A 16,211-nucleotide genomic window follows, 5' to 3' on the forward strand; every position below is an offset into this window, starting at 1 on the left:
ATGACAGCTTTCAGTTCCCAGTACTTTGGTAGTAACCATATTTGGCTAGAAACACGCTTTCACTCACGTCCCATTTTACACCAAATTTAACCTATAAAAGGCACAGGTACGTACTCCAATCACACAACACCAAATAGTTGCTGCAAACATACTGGCAAGCACCTACTTGCAAGCATGCACAAATTAACGCCACAAGTCCATCAGTAGACACAAGCATCCCAACACTTGTTTATACAGATGGCTAAGAATGAACAGGCCTAGTAGTCTTATCATCAGTTCGGTGTCTGACTGACCTGCATCGTTTGTCGCAGGTTCACTACGTTCCCCATAACCTTGACCATACTCTTAATCAAATTTGGAACGTCCTGCATGACTCCGCCTACTAAAACTGGACAAGCTGCAAAAACGATATGTTGAGATCATCACACAAGCGATAACATGAGTGCACGCTATGCATTCCAATGTTGTTTACATGGTCGTTTCCGTCGAGTTTGAGTCGGTATTTCAATCGAGTTTGTCCCTATTTCCGGTAAGATGACTACATAACCCTAGCGCATGCACCTAGGGTTAACTACAAATTCTCCGTTCATATCTACTATTGAAACACATCCCATAAGGTGCTGCAATTCTTCCTTACAGTACAGTGTACCATCAGAGACAATTTAGGTTACTCCATGTACAACAGTTGGTTCTTGCAATATAATTTCATAACCTACATCTGCTAATTCAAAATTGTCTACACACTGACATCATCAGTATTAAACACTTATAAACCTCTGAAATTTGACACCCTATCAAAAGTGTACACTACACACAGCATTCCCAAACCCATTGGACCGATCAACAATCAAGCAAACGTCACCTGCCCTATGTGTCTCTCTCTGCTCTTTCCTTGTTGACTGCACTGAGTAGATCTCCGGCAGATACTTCATACTGAATGCGATCGACCACCATGGTGTAGAATTGAGTCTTCAAATCTTGTTCAATAAATCCATATTCCAAGAAACAATGCAATAATTGCTGATGTAAACCAAATCCAGTCAGTTAAAGTTACATAAATGTTTGATCATTTAGAACTGATTTACTAACAACTTACCTCTAGTAGTTCTCCTATGAACGTTATCTGCTGCAATACCAGAGATCCAGAGCGTTTGTTGACAAAATCCAAGACTTTTTTGCACATAACATTGTACCAAGCCTGATCACAATAACAGCATCACAGCACATTGAGAACGACCGTGGTGTGTGTGTGTGTGTATGTTGTGTGTGTGTGTGTGCGTGTGTGTGTGTGTGTGTGTGTGTGTGTGTGTGTGTGTGTGTGTGTGTGTGACCTGGAAAGAAAGTGGTAAGAATACTCACAAACATGCATGAACGAACCAAGTGTGCAATCAAAACTAAAGCTGGGATTTCAGAACAGTTTGAAGTGTGTCCTATCCCCCATGTTGTTCAACATATATATGGATAACATCATACGACAGTGTTCAGAGAAGTGGCGGTGCAAAGTTTGCATACAGATTAGATGGGTAACTATACATGGGATATATGGATCAGAGTATAGGAGTGGAGAAGACCAAGGCTCCTAGATATGCAGATAACTTAGTTTTGTGTGCACAATCTGGGTCAGACTTACAGAAGATGGTAGATGCTTTTGATGAGACTGATACAAAATAAAACACTGATGTTATGAGTGTAGAGCAGTAGCAGCCTGTAATTCTGTTAAGAGGGCAACGTCTTAAAAATGTATTGTCATATAAGTATTCAGGTAGTTTGATTGATTCAAAAAGTAGGTGTGTACAGAAAGTAACTGTAAGAATTGAGGATGCGACTCCCGTATTTACAGCCGAGAAGAAAAAAGTGTCTACTAACAGAATCTTCATCAAGCAGACGAGAGTCAGAGTGCTTAAACCTTAGTTATACCAATGTTGCTTTATAGATCGGAGACCTGACCAATGACAAGGGCTGATATTCAATGCCTCAAAACATTTCATTTGAGATGCATGAGGGATATTTTGAGTGTTGCAACATGGGATAAGATCAGAACTGTAGACAACATCAAAGCAGCAGATGAGGAGGCAGTGTTCCGACCAGAGTTTTCAGAGTGCTGGTTGGATATCCGCTGCTTGAAGGAGTGTGCTGTTTTAGAGCGTGGCTTACATGATTTGCTACTATTTGTGACCCGTCATCGCTACTCCCATCACAGCTCCAATCGATGACGTTACCGTGAAAATTTTCTTCAGTAAAGACGTCTCAGTAACGACGTCTTGACTGCAAGCGTCAATGATATCCAAGAAAGAAGTAGAGAGAACTCCCGGACAGTCAAGCATTGTCATAAAACAGTCAAGAAAGCGCCAAACAGAACGTATTGTATTGTTGATGGTCCATGATCTGAAAAAGCAGATGACAAAAGCTGCAACTTCTGTCATCAGTCGGGAAACTAGTTGCCTAGTCTCACATTCTAACGCGTTTATACTAAACATGGTTAGACGTCTGCCATCTATGCACCAGCTGCAGATTTCTAACAGCCAATGCTGCTGTCTAGCAAATAACCTAAAAATGACTTTGACTGCTGTGTTGGACATACAGACAGTGACTGCTGTGTTGGATCTCACGACCTTTAATACTGCCCTAAGTGATAGATTGTATATAGCAAGGCGAGTCTGCCACCATGTCAGTGTGAACAAAGTGCTCTCTTGCGTCACAGTGTGAAAAGTGCTGTTCTTTCAACAAACTGCTCACCTTCCAAAACTCTTTAGCTTGGAGCAAGTAAAACACTAGCTAAAGTATATAGACGTGGTTGGAACATGCAGAGTGGTAGTTGGGCCCAACCACCTCCAATCACCGTGGGCATAACCCTGAGGAAACTATAGAGATACACATCCATAGAAGGCATTTGCAATGGTTAGGTCGTGTGGATAGAATGACCTCTCAAAGACATCAGAAGATTTTATTGAGAAGCAAATTATTTGGCATCAAATGACCTGTACATGGTGTCACACAGCGATGGAGTGACACCGCGATGCATGATTTAAAGCAGTCATGATTTGACAATTTAGCACTGGTTCAAGATTGTGAAGTATGAAGATAAGCATTGCATCTCCTAAGCTCATAGCAGGTATAGCAGGTTCAAGATGTGTGTGTTTGTTTGTATTTGTTTGTTTGTGTCTGTTTGTTTGTATGTGTGTGCATGCAGGTTTCCTTGTGTTTGTTTGTTTGTGAGTGTGCATGCATGCATGTTATTGTTTGTTTGTGTGTGTGTGTCTGTTTGCTTGTTTGTTTGTTTGTTTGTGTGTTTATTTGTTTGTATGTGTGTGTGCATGCATGCATGTTTGTGTCTGTTTGTTTGAGTGTTTGCTTTTGTTTGTGTGTGTGGATGCATGCATGCATGTTTGTTTGTTTGTATGGATGTGTGTGCATGCATGTGTGTGTGTGTGTGTGTGTGTGTGTGTGTGTGTGTGTGTGTGTGTGTGTGTGTGTGTGTGTGTGTGTGTGTGTGTGTGTGTGTGTGTGTGTGTGTGAGTATGTGTATGCGTGTGTGCGTGCATGTGTGTGTCTACTAATTTACCAGCTTGAACTGTTGACGATCGGCAAACAACAAACTATCAACTTCGGTCAAATTGCAACTGACATAATGCACAAACAATTTAATCACGTCCAATTTGGGAGCCTAAAAACCATTCCATACAATCAAACCAAAACCATACATCCACATGTCCATACCACAAGGCTTCGAAGTGATGACAGCACTGATCCCGGATCATATCTCGCTAGCTTTGACAAAAGAGATTCGAGAGTGACAGTCAACTGAAATCACAAGCCACAGCCATCGCATAATACTTCGTTCGACACTGTCTCCAATGCTTCTCACCTTGATTATAAGCTTGGCAATCATTTTCTCTTTTATCTCAATGACAACTTCGCCGACATCTTCTCTATATGTCTGTGTGACAAGACAAAAATGTGACATTATACGTCCGAATTGCTAAACATCATTTCCCACCGTAGACTCAGAATTCGTTTCGACAGAATCAGATGCAACAGCTGTACACGAAGGCGACGTAACAGTAGTGTGTACCTCTTTCAACTATCATAAGATATAGACGGTAAATTGTCATATGAATGAATGCAAAGCACTGAAGCATTACTCTGAGTTCCAAAGCACAGACCACATTGAGCATGACACACGGCTGCATAGGTACAACGTACTGAAAACTGCCTTCAGACACTTTCGTCTGAAAACATCCACAAAAAAGCAGGTGTGTCCTAAAATAAAAAACCTTATTAATATATTTAGACACTATACTGTATCCGTCTAAATACAAGCACCACAAAAATTACAGCCCTGGGGCTTCAATTCAAACTGCTGTCCAACTAAGTCTGAGTGTTGTTCTTACCATACTCGCACTGCCTGTAGGAATGCTAATACCATTATTCTTCACTTGCCTATGACTTTGAGGCAGCTATGTGGAAGAGAATCCATTCATCCACTATTGAACAGAAGGTTAGGGTTGTCTGATGTCTTGGTGGTGTCAAAACTACTCACCAATTTAGCATTGACAGGTGGTGTCATTACTTCAGTTAATTGATTAATCACTTCCACCAATTAACACCTCTACATGTCAGACTATGGAGTAATGTCCCATTCCAACGACTCCTTTGATGCTAGCCAACCACAGGGTAGGATAATACTAGGGCAAATACAGTAACAAAAGACCCAGACTGAATAGAAGACCCACCCTGTTTTCAGCTGCATGTGAACAGATGGAATGTGTTTCAATGTGCAGCTGAGGCACCTACTCAACCACTCAATAAAAATTATCACACATTCCTTCAAGTGTGAGGGAATCATTACCAACATTGATGGCACGAAGGATGCTCTAGTGACCTGCATGAAGGATGAAAGCATGACGAAGTACATCAAACATCATCTCTACCTCAGCAACGACAATTCATGATCAGCGGAAGCAAATGGGCAAAAGCCGGCAAATGCCAGAGAACAAGAAGATAATGTAGCACTTTCAGAAAAATCACTCCAGACGACATGCTGTAATTTTCTATGTAGTAGGATGATATAAGCCTCTATCTAAATACAAGCCCCGGTTTTTTTAGTACACAAACAAGTTCATTGCATTCCAATAATTGATTCAAGCCTCAGTGCTTGTATTTGGATGGCTACAGTACTATAATTATTTCAATGTATGAACGCACACCTTTGAGCAAACGACTCCATACAATCCTGGGTCATTCTCTTCGCTCTCATTTCAAGATGATCACGGAAATCTGGTTCCGACCACTGCAGTTGTGCCAAAAACGTTGTCATTGTTTCTAACCGCTGAAGCAAGTTCTCAAACGCTCTCACATTCGGCTGCCTGTAACACAACACAAACTCCCAACTTCCATATTACGCCCAATGTGACACTAATTAATATCAATTAATTGTACCCTCCTTCAGGAGGTTGCCACTTTTCATTTCGAAGATCGTATTTCAGATAGTGATTTATATCCATTTCAAGATGGTTGACGTAGTCGACGACACGGGGAAGGTAGAGCTCGTGAAGCAGCCGGTGAAAGTTCTTATCGCACAAATATTCTACAGAACAAAAGCAACATATATCATAAGATTACTGCAGACTTTGTTCATGCAAGTGCATACTGTGGCTGGTGAAGAAAGCGTTGAGGCGATAGAAAAGACGAAAAACGTCGTAGCTGTAACGAGGTTGTGCATTGACTGCTGCTTGCATGTCGTAATAGTATAACTCCCATATCGTCTCGATGCAGCACCACATCGAGTCTCTGAACCGCTTGAATGCCTGAGGAAACAACGAGTTAGAGTAAGTTTGTTTACTGTCATTACAATGTCTGACGTCTCCATGAAAGTCTTCGATTTCTTGACATAGCTCGATGCTCAGTTGTCCCAGAACGACGACGTAATCCATGCTGTGCACGTCAATGTCGACTTGCACGATACTGTCTTGGTCGACGTCGTCCCTATCATCATCGCCATCATTATTAGACTGTTCTTGTACCATCCATTCTCCCACTACAATAACATAAATCGTAATACAACCTTGACTAACACGAACACGTTCATACGTTTCTGTGCAGCTAGAGATGATATGCTATTGAAGCAATTCAATGCTGCAGTCTTCATACACGAATAAATTTCAGCTTTCAGACTTGCGTGCATTTCGCTAGACAACGTATCCGTTATCGTTATCTATACGAGTGCAACGCTGCTTATACCATACATCACAAGACGAGTACTCACAGACTACCTTCTCTAGCATCGACAGAGTGCTTTTCAGGGCATTCTCTGGGTATCCAAATGGAAAGTAAGAACGAAAAGTCCTTAGGTTTCTCAACATAAAAGCCCGCAAGTTGTCTCTTAGCCGCTCAAACCACTGCTTCTCTTCGAGCAAAACGCTGCCCGTGAAACCATCAGGCCTAAGCAAAAAAATTACAATTCATTACATTACAGTAACCACATGGTTAAATTACTTAATATACACTCAAACCTCCCTATCTGGACCTCCAAGATTCAGGCACCTAATTGACTGGGCACATTTACCAGCACGAATGAGGCTTTGGTGATCCAAGGGTAGCACTTGGGAAGAGGAACTCCCCGTATAAACACACACATTCTATAGCTGTCTTCACGTGTCAGTGGATAGTACGCATGGCTTTGCGAAAAACAAAGCGCACAAACATAATCATCAACAACATTAAGGCCTGGTCACACTACGTCTGCCTTTGCGTTTTGTGTCCATTGAAATGAATGGGAATTTTAGGCCCTCAGTCACACTACATGTATGCACAAACTTTTGCAATCGTCTTTAACTTAGACCCCATTTTGCCATCTCACAAGACTAAAACTTCACCCCAAACCTCAATTAAAACATCTCTCTGCTTCAGTCAACCACGCAAAAGAACATTCACAAGCAACAGAAGTGGATAAAAACGTCCATCGTTTGTGTATTGATGACATCTGCTTATAGTAAATTGGGAAGTAAATTAGTCTAACGTTAGCAGCAGTTTATACACGAGGGTCAATGCTTACTATTATAGAAATGCAACAGGCGTGGGCTGGCAACAAACAAGGAAAAACCAGAGACACGTTGACACCTGCTTCAGATGCTTGTGCAGACACCATGTCTGCGTTTCCATTTTTGGTGGAAACATTTAATATGATCTCACCACGCAGATGCAAACGAAGTGTGTGACCAGGGCCTTAGAAGGTCAGCCACAGAACACGCATCACAGATCTTCTAAATTCCTAAAATCTACAGTAGCAGTTGAAGTAAACTAAAAAAGGAAAGTTGTATTGTTTTTTACATCTACACTAAACCATATAATACTTGCTATTGTGGTAACTGTCTTGCTCTTTATAAAATGAGATACAGTACACATCATGCAAGTTTCAATTGTTCCAATTTCGATTATAGCAATAAGTAACTGTAGTACAAAGTACAGTCAGACCTCGCTAATCAGAACAGCCCTGGGTGCCAAGCCCCGTTTGGATTAGTGAAGTTGTTCGGATTACCAAACATGCCAAAAACCATAGCCTTGAAGATCCAGACCTTGCTTCGGACACCCAGACCACTAACAAATTAACATCTCTACACATATTTAATGTTTGTGGTAAAGGGACACTGTTGTAACGACTACATGTACTTCTAAATAACGTGACAATCAAGATTAAAAATAGTCAAATGCGCACATTTGCTGAAAACTAGATAACTGCAACCCGGACAAGGCTGCCTAATAGGATCAAGGTATGCAAGGAAGGGCGCCAAAGGTAATTTGGATTAGCAATGATCCAGATTAGCGAGGCTCGGATTAGCAAGGTTCGACTGTACCAATGCATTACAGTGTAGCACAAGTATGCACTGTACACGCATACTGTATGTAGAACTGCAGTACTAACCCTTTACATAAAAATAGTTTGGGATTCCAAGGGTATTACAATATGTCTTTCTACCTTCCATACATTTCCGGAATCCACGCAACAGCTGATTCCACTACCTCGATTAGGTAGGATTCAAGTGTATATTGACTAAAACACGTAATTTGTCAAACCGACTTACTTTAATCCACGAAGATGTGCATCGACGTAAGTATAGCAAAAGTGCATAAGACCGGGATCGATGAACGTACCATGCCATGCCCTGTCGAGTTGCTCCTGGAGCAGACACAAGTGGTAGTACGACATTCGAACTCCATATCGTGAACAATACTCCTCCAGCACGTACGTTTGCCCCGGCGACAACCAACCCTAACCAAACAAACAGAAAATTTTCAGAGATAAACTCAAACTAATACAAACATACTGTATACCATATTTGCTGAGCTTTCACTTAGTCGATAACTTAGTGTCATCATTTGGAGCTTCGCAAAGAGAGCTTGATGGTCAAATTTTCCAACATCAGCGAGTAAGAAATCGTCTAGTCCTATTCGTCGAATAACCGTTTCCGTGTGAACATTACTGCCTCTGCTGTCATTTGACTGTCTAAGAACTGGTTCGGGTTTATGGTTTTGACCGGTTGCACGATATAGAGCCATCACCCATGACTGCCGATCTCGTTCTTCCTGACACCCAAACAAGATCTGGTCGCCTTCCTTCTCAGCCATAAACTGATAGATGTACTTATTGGAATCCTCTGAGCCTAAAAACAGAAGCACCATTGCATACATACTTTCCAAGTGTTCCTGTTTAAAGTACAGTCATGAATGCAGGAAAGTCACTAATGAGCGAAAGCGCTGAGCAGCACTTTACTTTGTCTCGCAGTTTCAAACTTTCCGTGCTATGCTGAGAGTGGGCATGCAAGGTCTGCCTATACCACAAAGTTACATTTCCTTGATGAAACATCACAGAACTCTTCTCAAGTCTTTTGGAAGCAGATCCAATGATTTGCAATGTACTGATAGTTTGACTGCAAACTTGAGTGAGGTGCCTAACTCACAGAAGAAAGGCAAGCACAAGGAAGATTGGATGACTCAGTATCCTTGATTGCTTGCTGTTCCTGATGAGGATGAACCACAAGATGTTTGTGGTTTAATGTCAGCGTTATGTCAGCGCTGTTAGACAAACCAGTGCTGGTACTTGGTCAGCGAAAGAAAGCTTACTTCTTAGAAAAGATTTTATCGAACAATAGTTGCCTTAAAGAGTAGGGCACCACACACACACACACACACACACACCACACACACACACACACCACACACACACCACACACACACACACACACACACACACACACACACACACACACACACACACACACACGCACACACACACACACGCACACATACACACACATGCACACATACTCTACAGTCTGTGACTTGATCTTCTTCAACTACCATACCTCCAATGTATTGGGGCTCGCAGTAATCCACAGTGTAGCCTTCCACGACAACAATATGCGTCGGAGAGCTCTGACGCTCTTCAAAACTGCACAAAGCAAATGAGCGAGCCGTCATCTGCAGATAGAACAACAATCTGTCACTACGGCTGCAACGTTGCTACTACCTTTGTAACATAGTCTAGACAACCTGTACAAGGACAAGATATCTGCATTTCAATTTCTTCCAACAGTTGGTTCCTTTGACATACAGAAACCTGACCAAGAATGAGAGTATGACTTTGACAATTTTTCTCTGACCACACTCACTAACCCAAATTTCTTCATCGAATCAGGTCTATCAATCTTCACCTGTGCCCTCACTTCAACAGGAGGGTTTCGTACGTTGTGACCATGACACTCCACTGGATACCAATCCAATGGTGTAGGCTGAACTGAGTTTAGATGCAAAATCAGCTGTTATGACAAAACTATACTAGTTTCAAAAATGTATAGACAACAGCAACAGGGACTAACCTTTCCCAAACGCTTGTCTTCCAGCTCAAGAAAACTGTTGCTTTCAGCATAGATGTCGATACGAACATGAGGACGAGGTACAGTTGTAGCAAAGTCACCTTGAGTTTCCCAACTAGAAAGATAAAAAATTCTGAGATGTTAAAAAGATATACCGTCCTTCCTCAACTATTACTCCCATGTTTGAGTAAAACCCAGCCCCGACCTTGACCAAGGTTCCAAAATTTTCAGATTTCAGTCCCTTAATTAGTGCCAATTGGTGGGTTACAAGATGACAAGGTATTGGAGCACTTTCACCAGATGAAGCAGAGCTAAGACGAGAAAGAGCTAGTCTACTTTTTAGTGACTCTGACTCTGACTCTAAGTTTTTGAATTTAGTTTATCAAATCACTGCTGGCAATTAAAACCTTTAGGTGTCAATTTTGAAAGGCCTCATTCCATAGTTTAATTTGGCCACCTATGGGGTGGGGTAATAGTCAAGTAAGTAGGGTATTGCAACACTAAATGCTCAAACAAAGTACATTTATTACTACTGCCATCTTTGATCACTCCCACACAAGGACAAAATAGACACAGATAAGAAATCAAGATGTTCTTGTGCAAGTACAACATGGAGACAAACGCATAATCTTGAAACAATGCTCAAAGCTATTACAAACACATAAACAACTACTGTACGAACGGTATAAGTAAAACTGCGATATCAATCAATACAACTTTTACATTCAAGCTGACTCGACCATATTTAAGAGTCTGACATCATAATCAACTATCAACCAATGGCTGATCAAACAATACATGCCCTCAGCAGATTGCATAAGATATCAAAGACATGCCAGCTAACCAGTCTGTCGATTCCAGTCCAACACCCAAAATATAGTCCGTCGGCCAACGCCAGAAAGCAACAAGTTGCGTAGCCCCCCAAACCCGGGGAAGTTTCTGTCATTGCAATCGCCGAAGAGAAACCATGCGAGTGCATTTGCGATTGTTTGCCATCTTGAAACGGGGCCATTTCTGAGTAGCAAGAACGACTAGATTGACTGAGGCCAGGCCCACAAAAATTCGCAGCAACAGCGAACTGAGAGTAAGAGACGAACGTGGTTCCATGCATAAGCTCTATAGACACTGGCTATATTACGCGAAGGCTTAAACTAGTGCAGCTGTCTTTTCTAGAGCTGGAGGTAATGAAGTGCGGTCTCCAGATAGTATTTCTTACATTGCCAGTAGTTATGTTAATGAAAGAAAACTCCTACACTGTTGTTACACTTGTGCTGCTGCATTAAACTGCCTTGCAACAGTAACGTGACCTTGAGCGTTCGGAAAGACAGTAAATACCTCACAAGTCATGACAAACTCCCAGATGTAGGACATGTATTTGTGATACTAACTATCTAGACGTTAGTACAAGTGTACAATAATTAGCATAAGACCATCGAAAGCAGATTGTAAGCGTTACTGACATAAAGTGCCTAAATTTACGGCTGTACTAGATCGCTCATAGTTATTTTAGTCATATTTAGTGGACTAATGATTTCATAAAGAACCTACACTTAATTAATTAATAACCAATGAAATGTAAAGAGCCATCTACTCATCACGTTTGTCACTAGCATATGCATCAAAATTATCAGCTTCAAACTCATTTGCAGATGCTATAGTGGAAGCAGGCTGAAAAACTTCACGTGAAATAGGGTTTTCGCAATTGTCGCATTGGCACACATCTGTACATGGCAAGCAGCTTCGCTGGCAAGAGCAACACTTAGCTAATTAGAGCTGCACCCAGTTTTTACAGCTGCAACTGATCAGTTTCAAAACCTCAACATATGCGGTGGCTTCGTTGTCCATTCAATAGGTACCTCATTGTCATCACCAATCTGCCAACCTTGATTGTGGAAAGATGGTATATCAGGATTAGCTTCCATTGCACCTCGCCATACACCAGCCTGATAATTTGTTCGTTTGATATACATCTTCAGAGCGTCTTGAGTAGGAGGAAGCTGTGCTGATTCTGCAGCTCGTGCACAGAATAAGGAATACCTCACGGTATTAATGTCGGTGGCAACGTCATGTAACTGTAGATCTTACAAACGTAAGGTTGACATTTCTTAAACAATACATCCATGTTACTGTCAAAGCTTTTCCAATTGGCTGAATAGCAGTGCAAAACGACTCATTCTTGTTTAGAAGTTCCGGTGGTGCAACTTTGCCTTTACCTGCGAAGGCGCTGGTTGTATCACAGCCTGTGAACGCATGGTATCCTGGCAAGGCTAAGCAAAGCTCTCTCCCGAAACTTCCTACTTGCGTCAAATTGATGAAGCGGCGACGATTTTTTGTACCCGTGAGAAACACAATAGTTGCCGGTATATCGAAACATCTGCCGTCACTTCTGGCATTAAATGCAGGTCTTGGTCATCTTCATATTCTTCTGTTTGTGTGTTGCGTTTGCCTTCGTCATGCAACGACAGAGCTATTTTTCTCAGAAGAATCTCTTGGGGTACAGTAGCAGACGTGACCAGTTCCGACTCCGTTACAGTTTGTTGATTCGCAAAGAATATTAAGCGACTCTGCTCCTAAACTACTTTCAAAGATGCTAACATCTCGGCTGCGCTGAAGTTTGTCTAAAGCCTTTTTGTTTGTGTATGCTTGGTAGCATTGTCTGTGATAAGCTCCTATCGGTTTCGATTCATTTGTGCAAGATTATGTAGAACCGTAAAGACATCGTCTAAGCGAGTGCTTGCTGCTTGTTGCAACGTTCTCCAACTGGTTTGTGTAAGAGCCGTGAGAGGATCGGTAACATCATGACGAATATGGCACAGGCAGTGCTCAGAGTCAATTTTTGCTATCTTTTCCCTCTGCAAAGACATCTGATGATATTCAAAACAAAACTGCAAAATGATTTAGAATTTGACATTTGTCAAGGTTAACAATAATGCAACAATAAATCTCTGACGTTCGGTTTGATATATAACTGTTCAGTTGACAACTTTACCACTGATACCGTTGAAAGCTGAGTTGAAAGCTGAGTAAGAACACTTGGTCGAAAGGAGACAACAAGTAGTTTGCTCACACATAAACTAATGTAGTTAGGCAAAAGCTCTTACTTCTAGATTGCTAACTGGAAATACATCTAAACCACAATCTGGCAGTGAATGCTTGTACTGTACTGTACACCATAGACTTCGATCATGGTACCGGAAGTAGTCATTACGCCCCCACATCACAATTCTTTACACGAGGTTACGTAAATAAACGCAGATCGTCGTCTGTCTGGTGTGTTACTTGTTTCCCCCACATTCAGAAAATAATTTGGACTCTTATGAAGGCAGCCAAATGACAAACCGACGAGGTTATGAGGCCACGTGTCTGAGACCTGAGGTTGGGCAAGAGTACTACAGAAAGACGGTTGATTTCCATTCGTAGAAGAACAGCAGACACCGTTTCATAGTCCACAACAAGGTAGCTGTGCATCGCTTTCATTCTACGTGATGCCTGCTTGCCTGGACATCTAGGCTTTCTGTTGGCAGCCTAATTCGCATTGGTACTGCTTTCTGTTTGCTTACAGTTTGTTCTACTGCTGCCGCAATAGAAGTTAAACTGCTAAAGAGCAATCTGGTTTAGTTTAGGTCTCTAGAAAAGTTGACAGACGCACAACTCAAAAGGTTTCGTCATCGTGTGTCATGTGATCACGTGTGATATTATATCGTAAGCTATTTGGCCAATGCTGCGAGCTAACACGTTCACAATGGATGCTTTACGCCTCAGTAGTTTGCATGATGCGTTTTTACCTGTTTTGAGTGCTCTGCCGACTACAGAGTTAGCAAGCCCGCTCTACTGACTGTGTGCCACACCCCTACATTTTGTTGAGGTGCAGCTACCTAACGGCCCCGGTATGGAGAGGCAAACAAGTGCAGTTGGAGTTCTGTTATACTGCTTTATCTTTTAGAGTTATCAAAACTTCCCCAGGCTTGGGGGGCTACGCAACTTCATATAGAAGTGTCTTTTGGGGGGTTGGCCAACGGACTAATATAGGTCTCTCTGTCATGTCCCAAGAAAGAAATAGAATTAATTATGCTTCCTAAGTTGTACTAAAGTCTATAAGGTGTAAGCATCCTCAATCTCTATACCAGTCACTAAGTATTATTTAATTACCCAATACTACTTACAGTCATACCACATTTCACAACACCACCCAGTAGTTTCCACAACCCATTTAGCACATTACCAGATATCCTTGGCACAAATACCAGACAATTCTCCACCAACAGAAAGAGACAAACATACAACCACACACTTACAAAAGATGATCGGATTCCACTCTGTCGGTCATCATCTTTTCATGACAGCCATCAACCTGCATGCCCAAAATAGGCCAGTATGTAAGACCCCCAGACAAAACATATACAGAAGTCATAGGACAAAATGACCCACCTTCATCACAGCATAAACAAGTCTCTTAGGAGACAAGCCAAGCGTCTGTAGTCCTCGAGCTTCCATAACAAGCACCTAAACAAGTTAGTTTAGGTATGTCAAACAATCAAAGTGCAAGTTGTTTACTTCCACATTAAATGGCATCACAATATCTGATCTAATTGCGTCCAGATCACACTGTGAGGACAATGCCCCTCTATTATTTCTTCTAAACCAGAGCTATGCATGATAAATTAAGGTACACTAACAAATGAATGTAGCTCACGGAGACTTCCGAACTCTACCAATGGCAGTTCCAATCCTCGACGATCCCTGTACTGACATAAAATCTAGCTGTTTAAGCAACCTTTGAACTGCCACTTGCTCCTCTTTCAGATACATAGTAGACATTGCACTGTTAACAAACACTGGCTGCTGACTTTTCTATAACAACGAAAAAATAGATCAAAAATCACGTTACTTTACAACATATAGCAAAAAGAAGTGATACTGGCAGCACTGCCTCTGCCATTTTCTCTCGACAACGAAGTTCTCTTCCTAGCAAAGAAGCCTGTTCATCTTTGTTCCCAAGCTGCAGCACACATACCAGTTGTTATTTGTAAGGAATTATACAAACATGCACCATATATACAAATATTTAGGTGTTATTATCAGAAGAGTGAAGCTTCACCTGACACTGGTTGAAAAGAATCTGATGTTCAAACCTCTTCACTCTTAACACCGACTGAAATACTTCGTAAAGCTGTTCTGGAGTGAGCACCATCTCACACGAAGGTCCGACACTGATGCAGCTGCTACTTGCATCCTGATGGCTCAATCCTGGCTCTGTACGACATATAGCGCTGAATCTTTGCAACCAAACCGTTGTGACACGAGTCTCTGTGGACTCATCGAGTTCTAAGTTGGACAGCATTCTGGGTAGCATAGCTCGAAACACTCCTGTGAAGTTTTCGACCTTCCAGCCACCTGCTCTAATCAAACCGGCCACGTCGGAGCTCATCAACACAGTTTCGTGATATATACGCATGGCCTCCTGAATAGCAACGTCAACATTTCCACCCAGCCTCGTTCTCCCTTCCAAAAAAGACTGAAAACGCTCTCTCAATTGTTTCAAAGTCGCCTCAGTTGCTCGAACACCGTGAACAGGAAGCTTATCAGCATTTTGCCTGTTCGCAAACGGATACGCAATACAGCGTGCGACAAGAACGTACAGTTGAAGCAGCGACCGCCGCTCCTCATCTTCAGAGTCAATAGTTGGACCAGATTCCGGATAAGGTTGAGTCGGCAACGCGCTAACGCGACTCTCAGGCGGTGAGCATCGAGGTGAGCCTCGTGGTGAGCATCGAGGCGAACGTGAATGTGGCTGAAAGAATCCCTCAAAGCCGCTCGTTCCACTGTATGACGAGACGGTGTCAAAACTTGGACCGGGAGCCAGACGGTTTTGTGTCACTGATGTACCAACTTGAGTTCCGTTCCCGTTAGACGAGCTACTGCCTCCGTCGACAACTTCGTCTTCGTCTGACGACGACGGGTCTATCATGCTGACCTGGAGAAGTTCTGACCTCAACTAAAGCACAGCTCGGAGCTAATCTAAGAAAACAGCATCTGTAACAAATGAGTGAATCATTGTAAACTTGTGCTAATTCTGCCGCTCAGCCAGGCACCGAAACAGGTCCTTTCGCGGATAACACGCCCACACTGAACGCTCCAATCTGATGACGTGTGCAGTCTACAGGATTACTGCTGTACGAGCTCGAAACATGTCAGAGAGACCTAAGGAGCTGATTTCATATTTATCATTTCTACTGCTAGAGACTTTGTACGTTCATGATCAGATGACGGAGGTATAAATATTCAACATTCCTACAACTCTCTTGTTTAGCTAGTCTAATCTACATGTTTGTAGCTATA

General features: G+C 42.1%; 1 protein-coding gene across 1 annotated transcript; it reads right to left on the reverse strand.

The window, feature by feature from the left end:
* Positions 1-685: 685 nt before the first annotated feature.
* On the reverse strand, positions 686-15,988 carry LOC134197016 (calcium-dependent secretion activator 1-like). Its single transcript, XM_062666249.1, has 25 exons — positions 14,971-15,988; positions 14,791-14,871; positions 14,566-14,723; positions 14,427-14,508; positions 14,301-14,375; positions 14,168-14,223; positions 9,876-9,987; positions 9,673-9,815; positions 9,550-9,616; positions 9,363-9,477; positions 8,332-8,660; positions 8,082-8,269; positions 6,273-6,441; positions 6,091-6,214; positions 5,862-6,037; positions 5,651-5,807; positions 5,440-5,587; positions 5,208-5,366; positions 4,143-4,260; positions 3,998-4,081; positions 3,866-3,937; positions 3,718-3,801; positions 3,563-3,664; positions 1,097-1,198; positions 686-1,020 (listed from the first exon to the last, which is right to left on the reverse strand). Exons 1-25 carry the CDS (start codon positions 15,838-15,840, stop codon positions 868-870), a joined length of 3,924 nt encoding a protein of 1,307 aa, XP_062522233.1. The 5' UTR covers positions 15,841-15,988; the 3' UTR covers positions 686-867.
* Between the last annotated feature and the right edge of the window lie 223 nt (positions 15,989-16,211).

Source organism: Corticium candelabrum, chromosome 22 (genome assembly GCF_963422355.1).
Source record: "Corticium candelabrum chromosome 22, ooCorCand1.1, whole genome shotgun sequence".
Lineage (NCBI taxonomy): Eukaryota > Metazoa > Porifera > Homoscleromorpha > Homosclerophorida > Plakinidae > Corticium > Corticium candelabrum.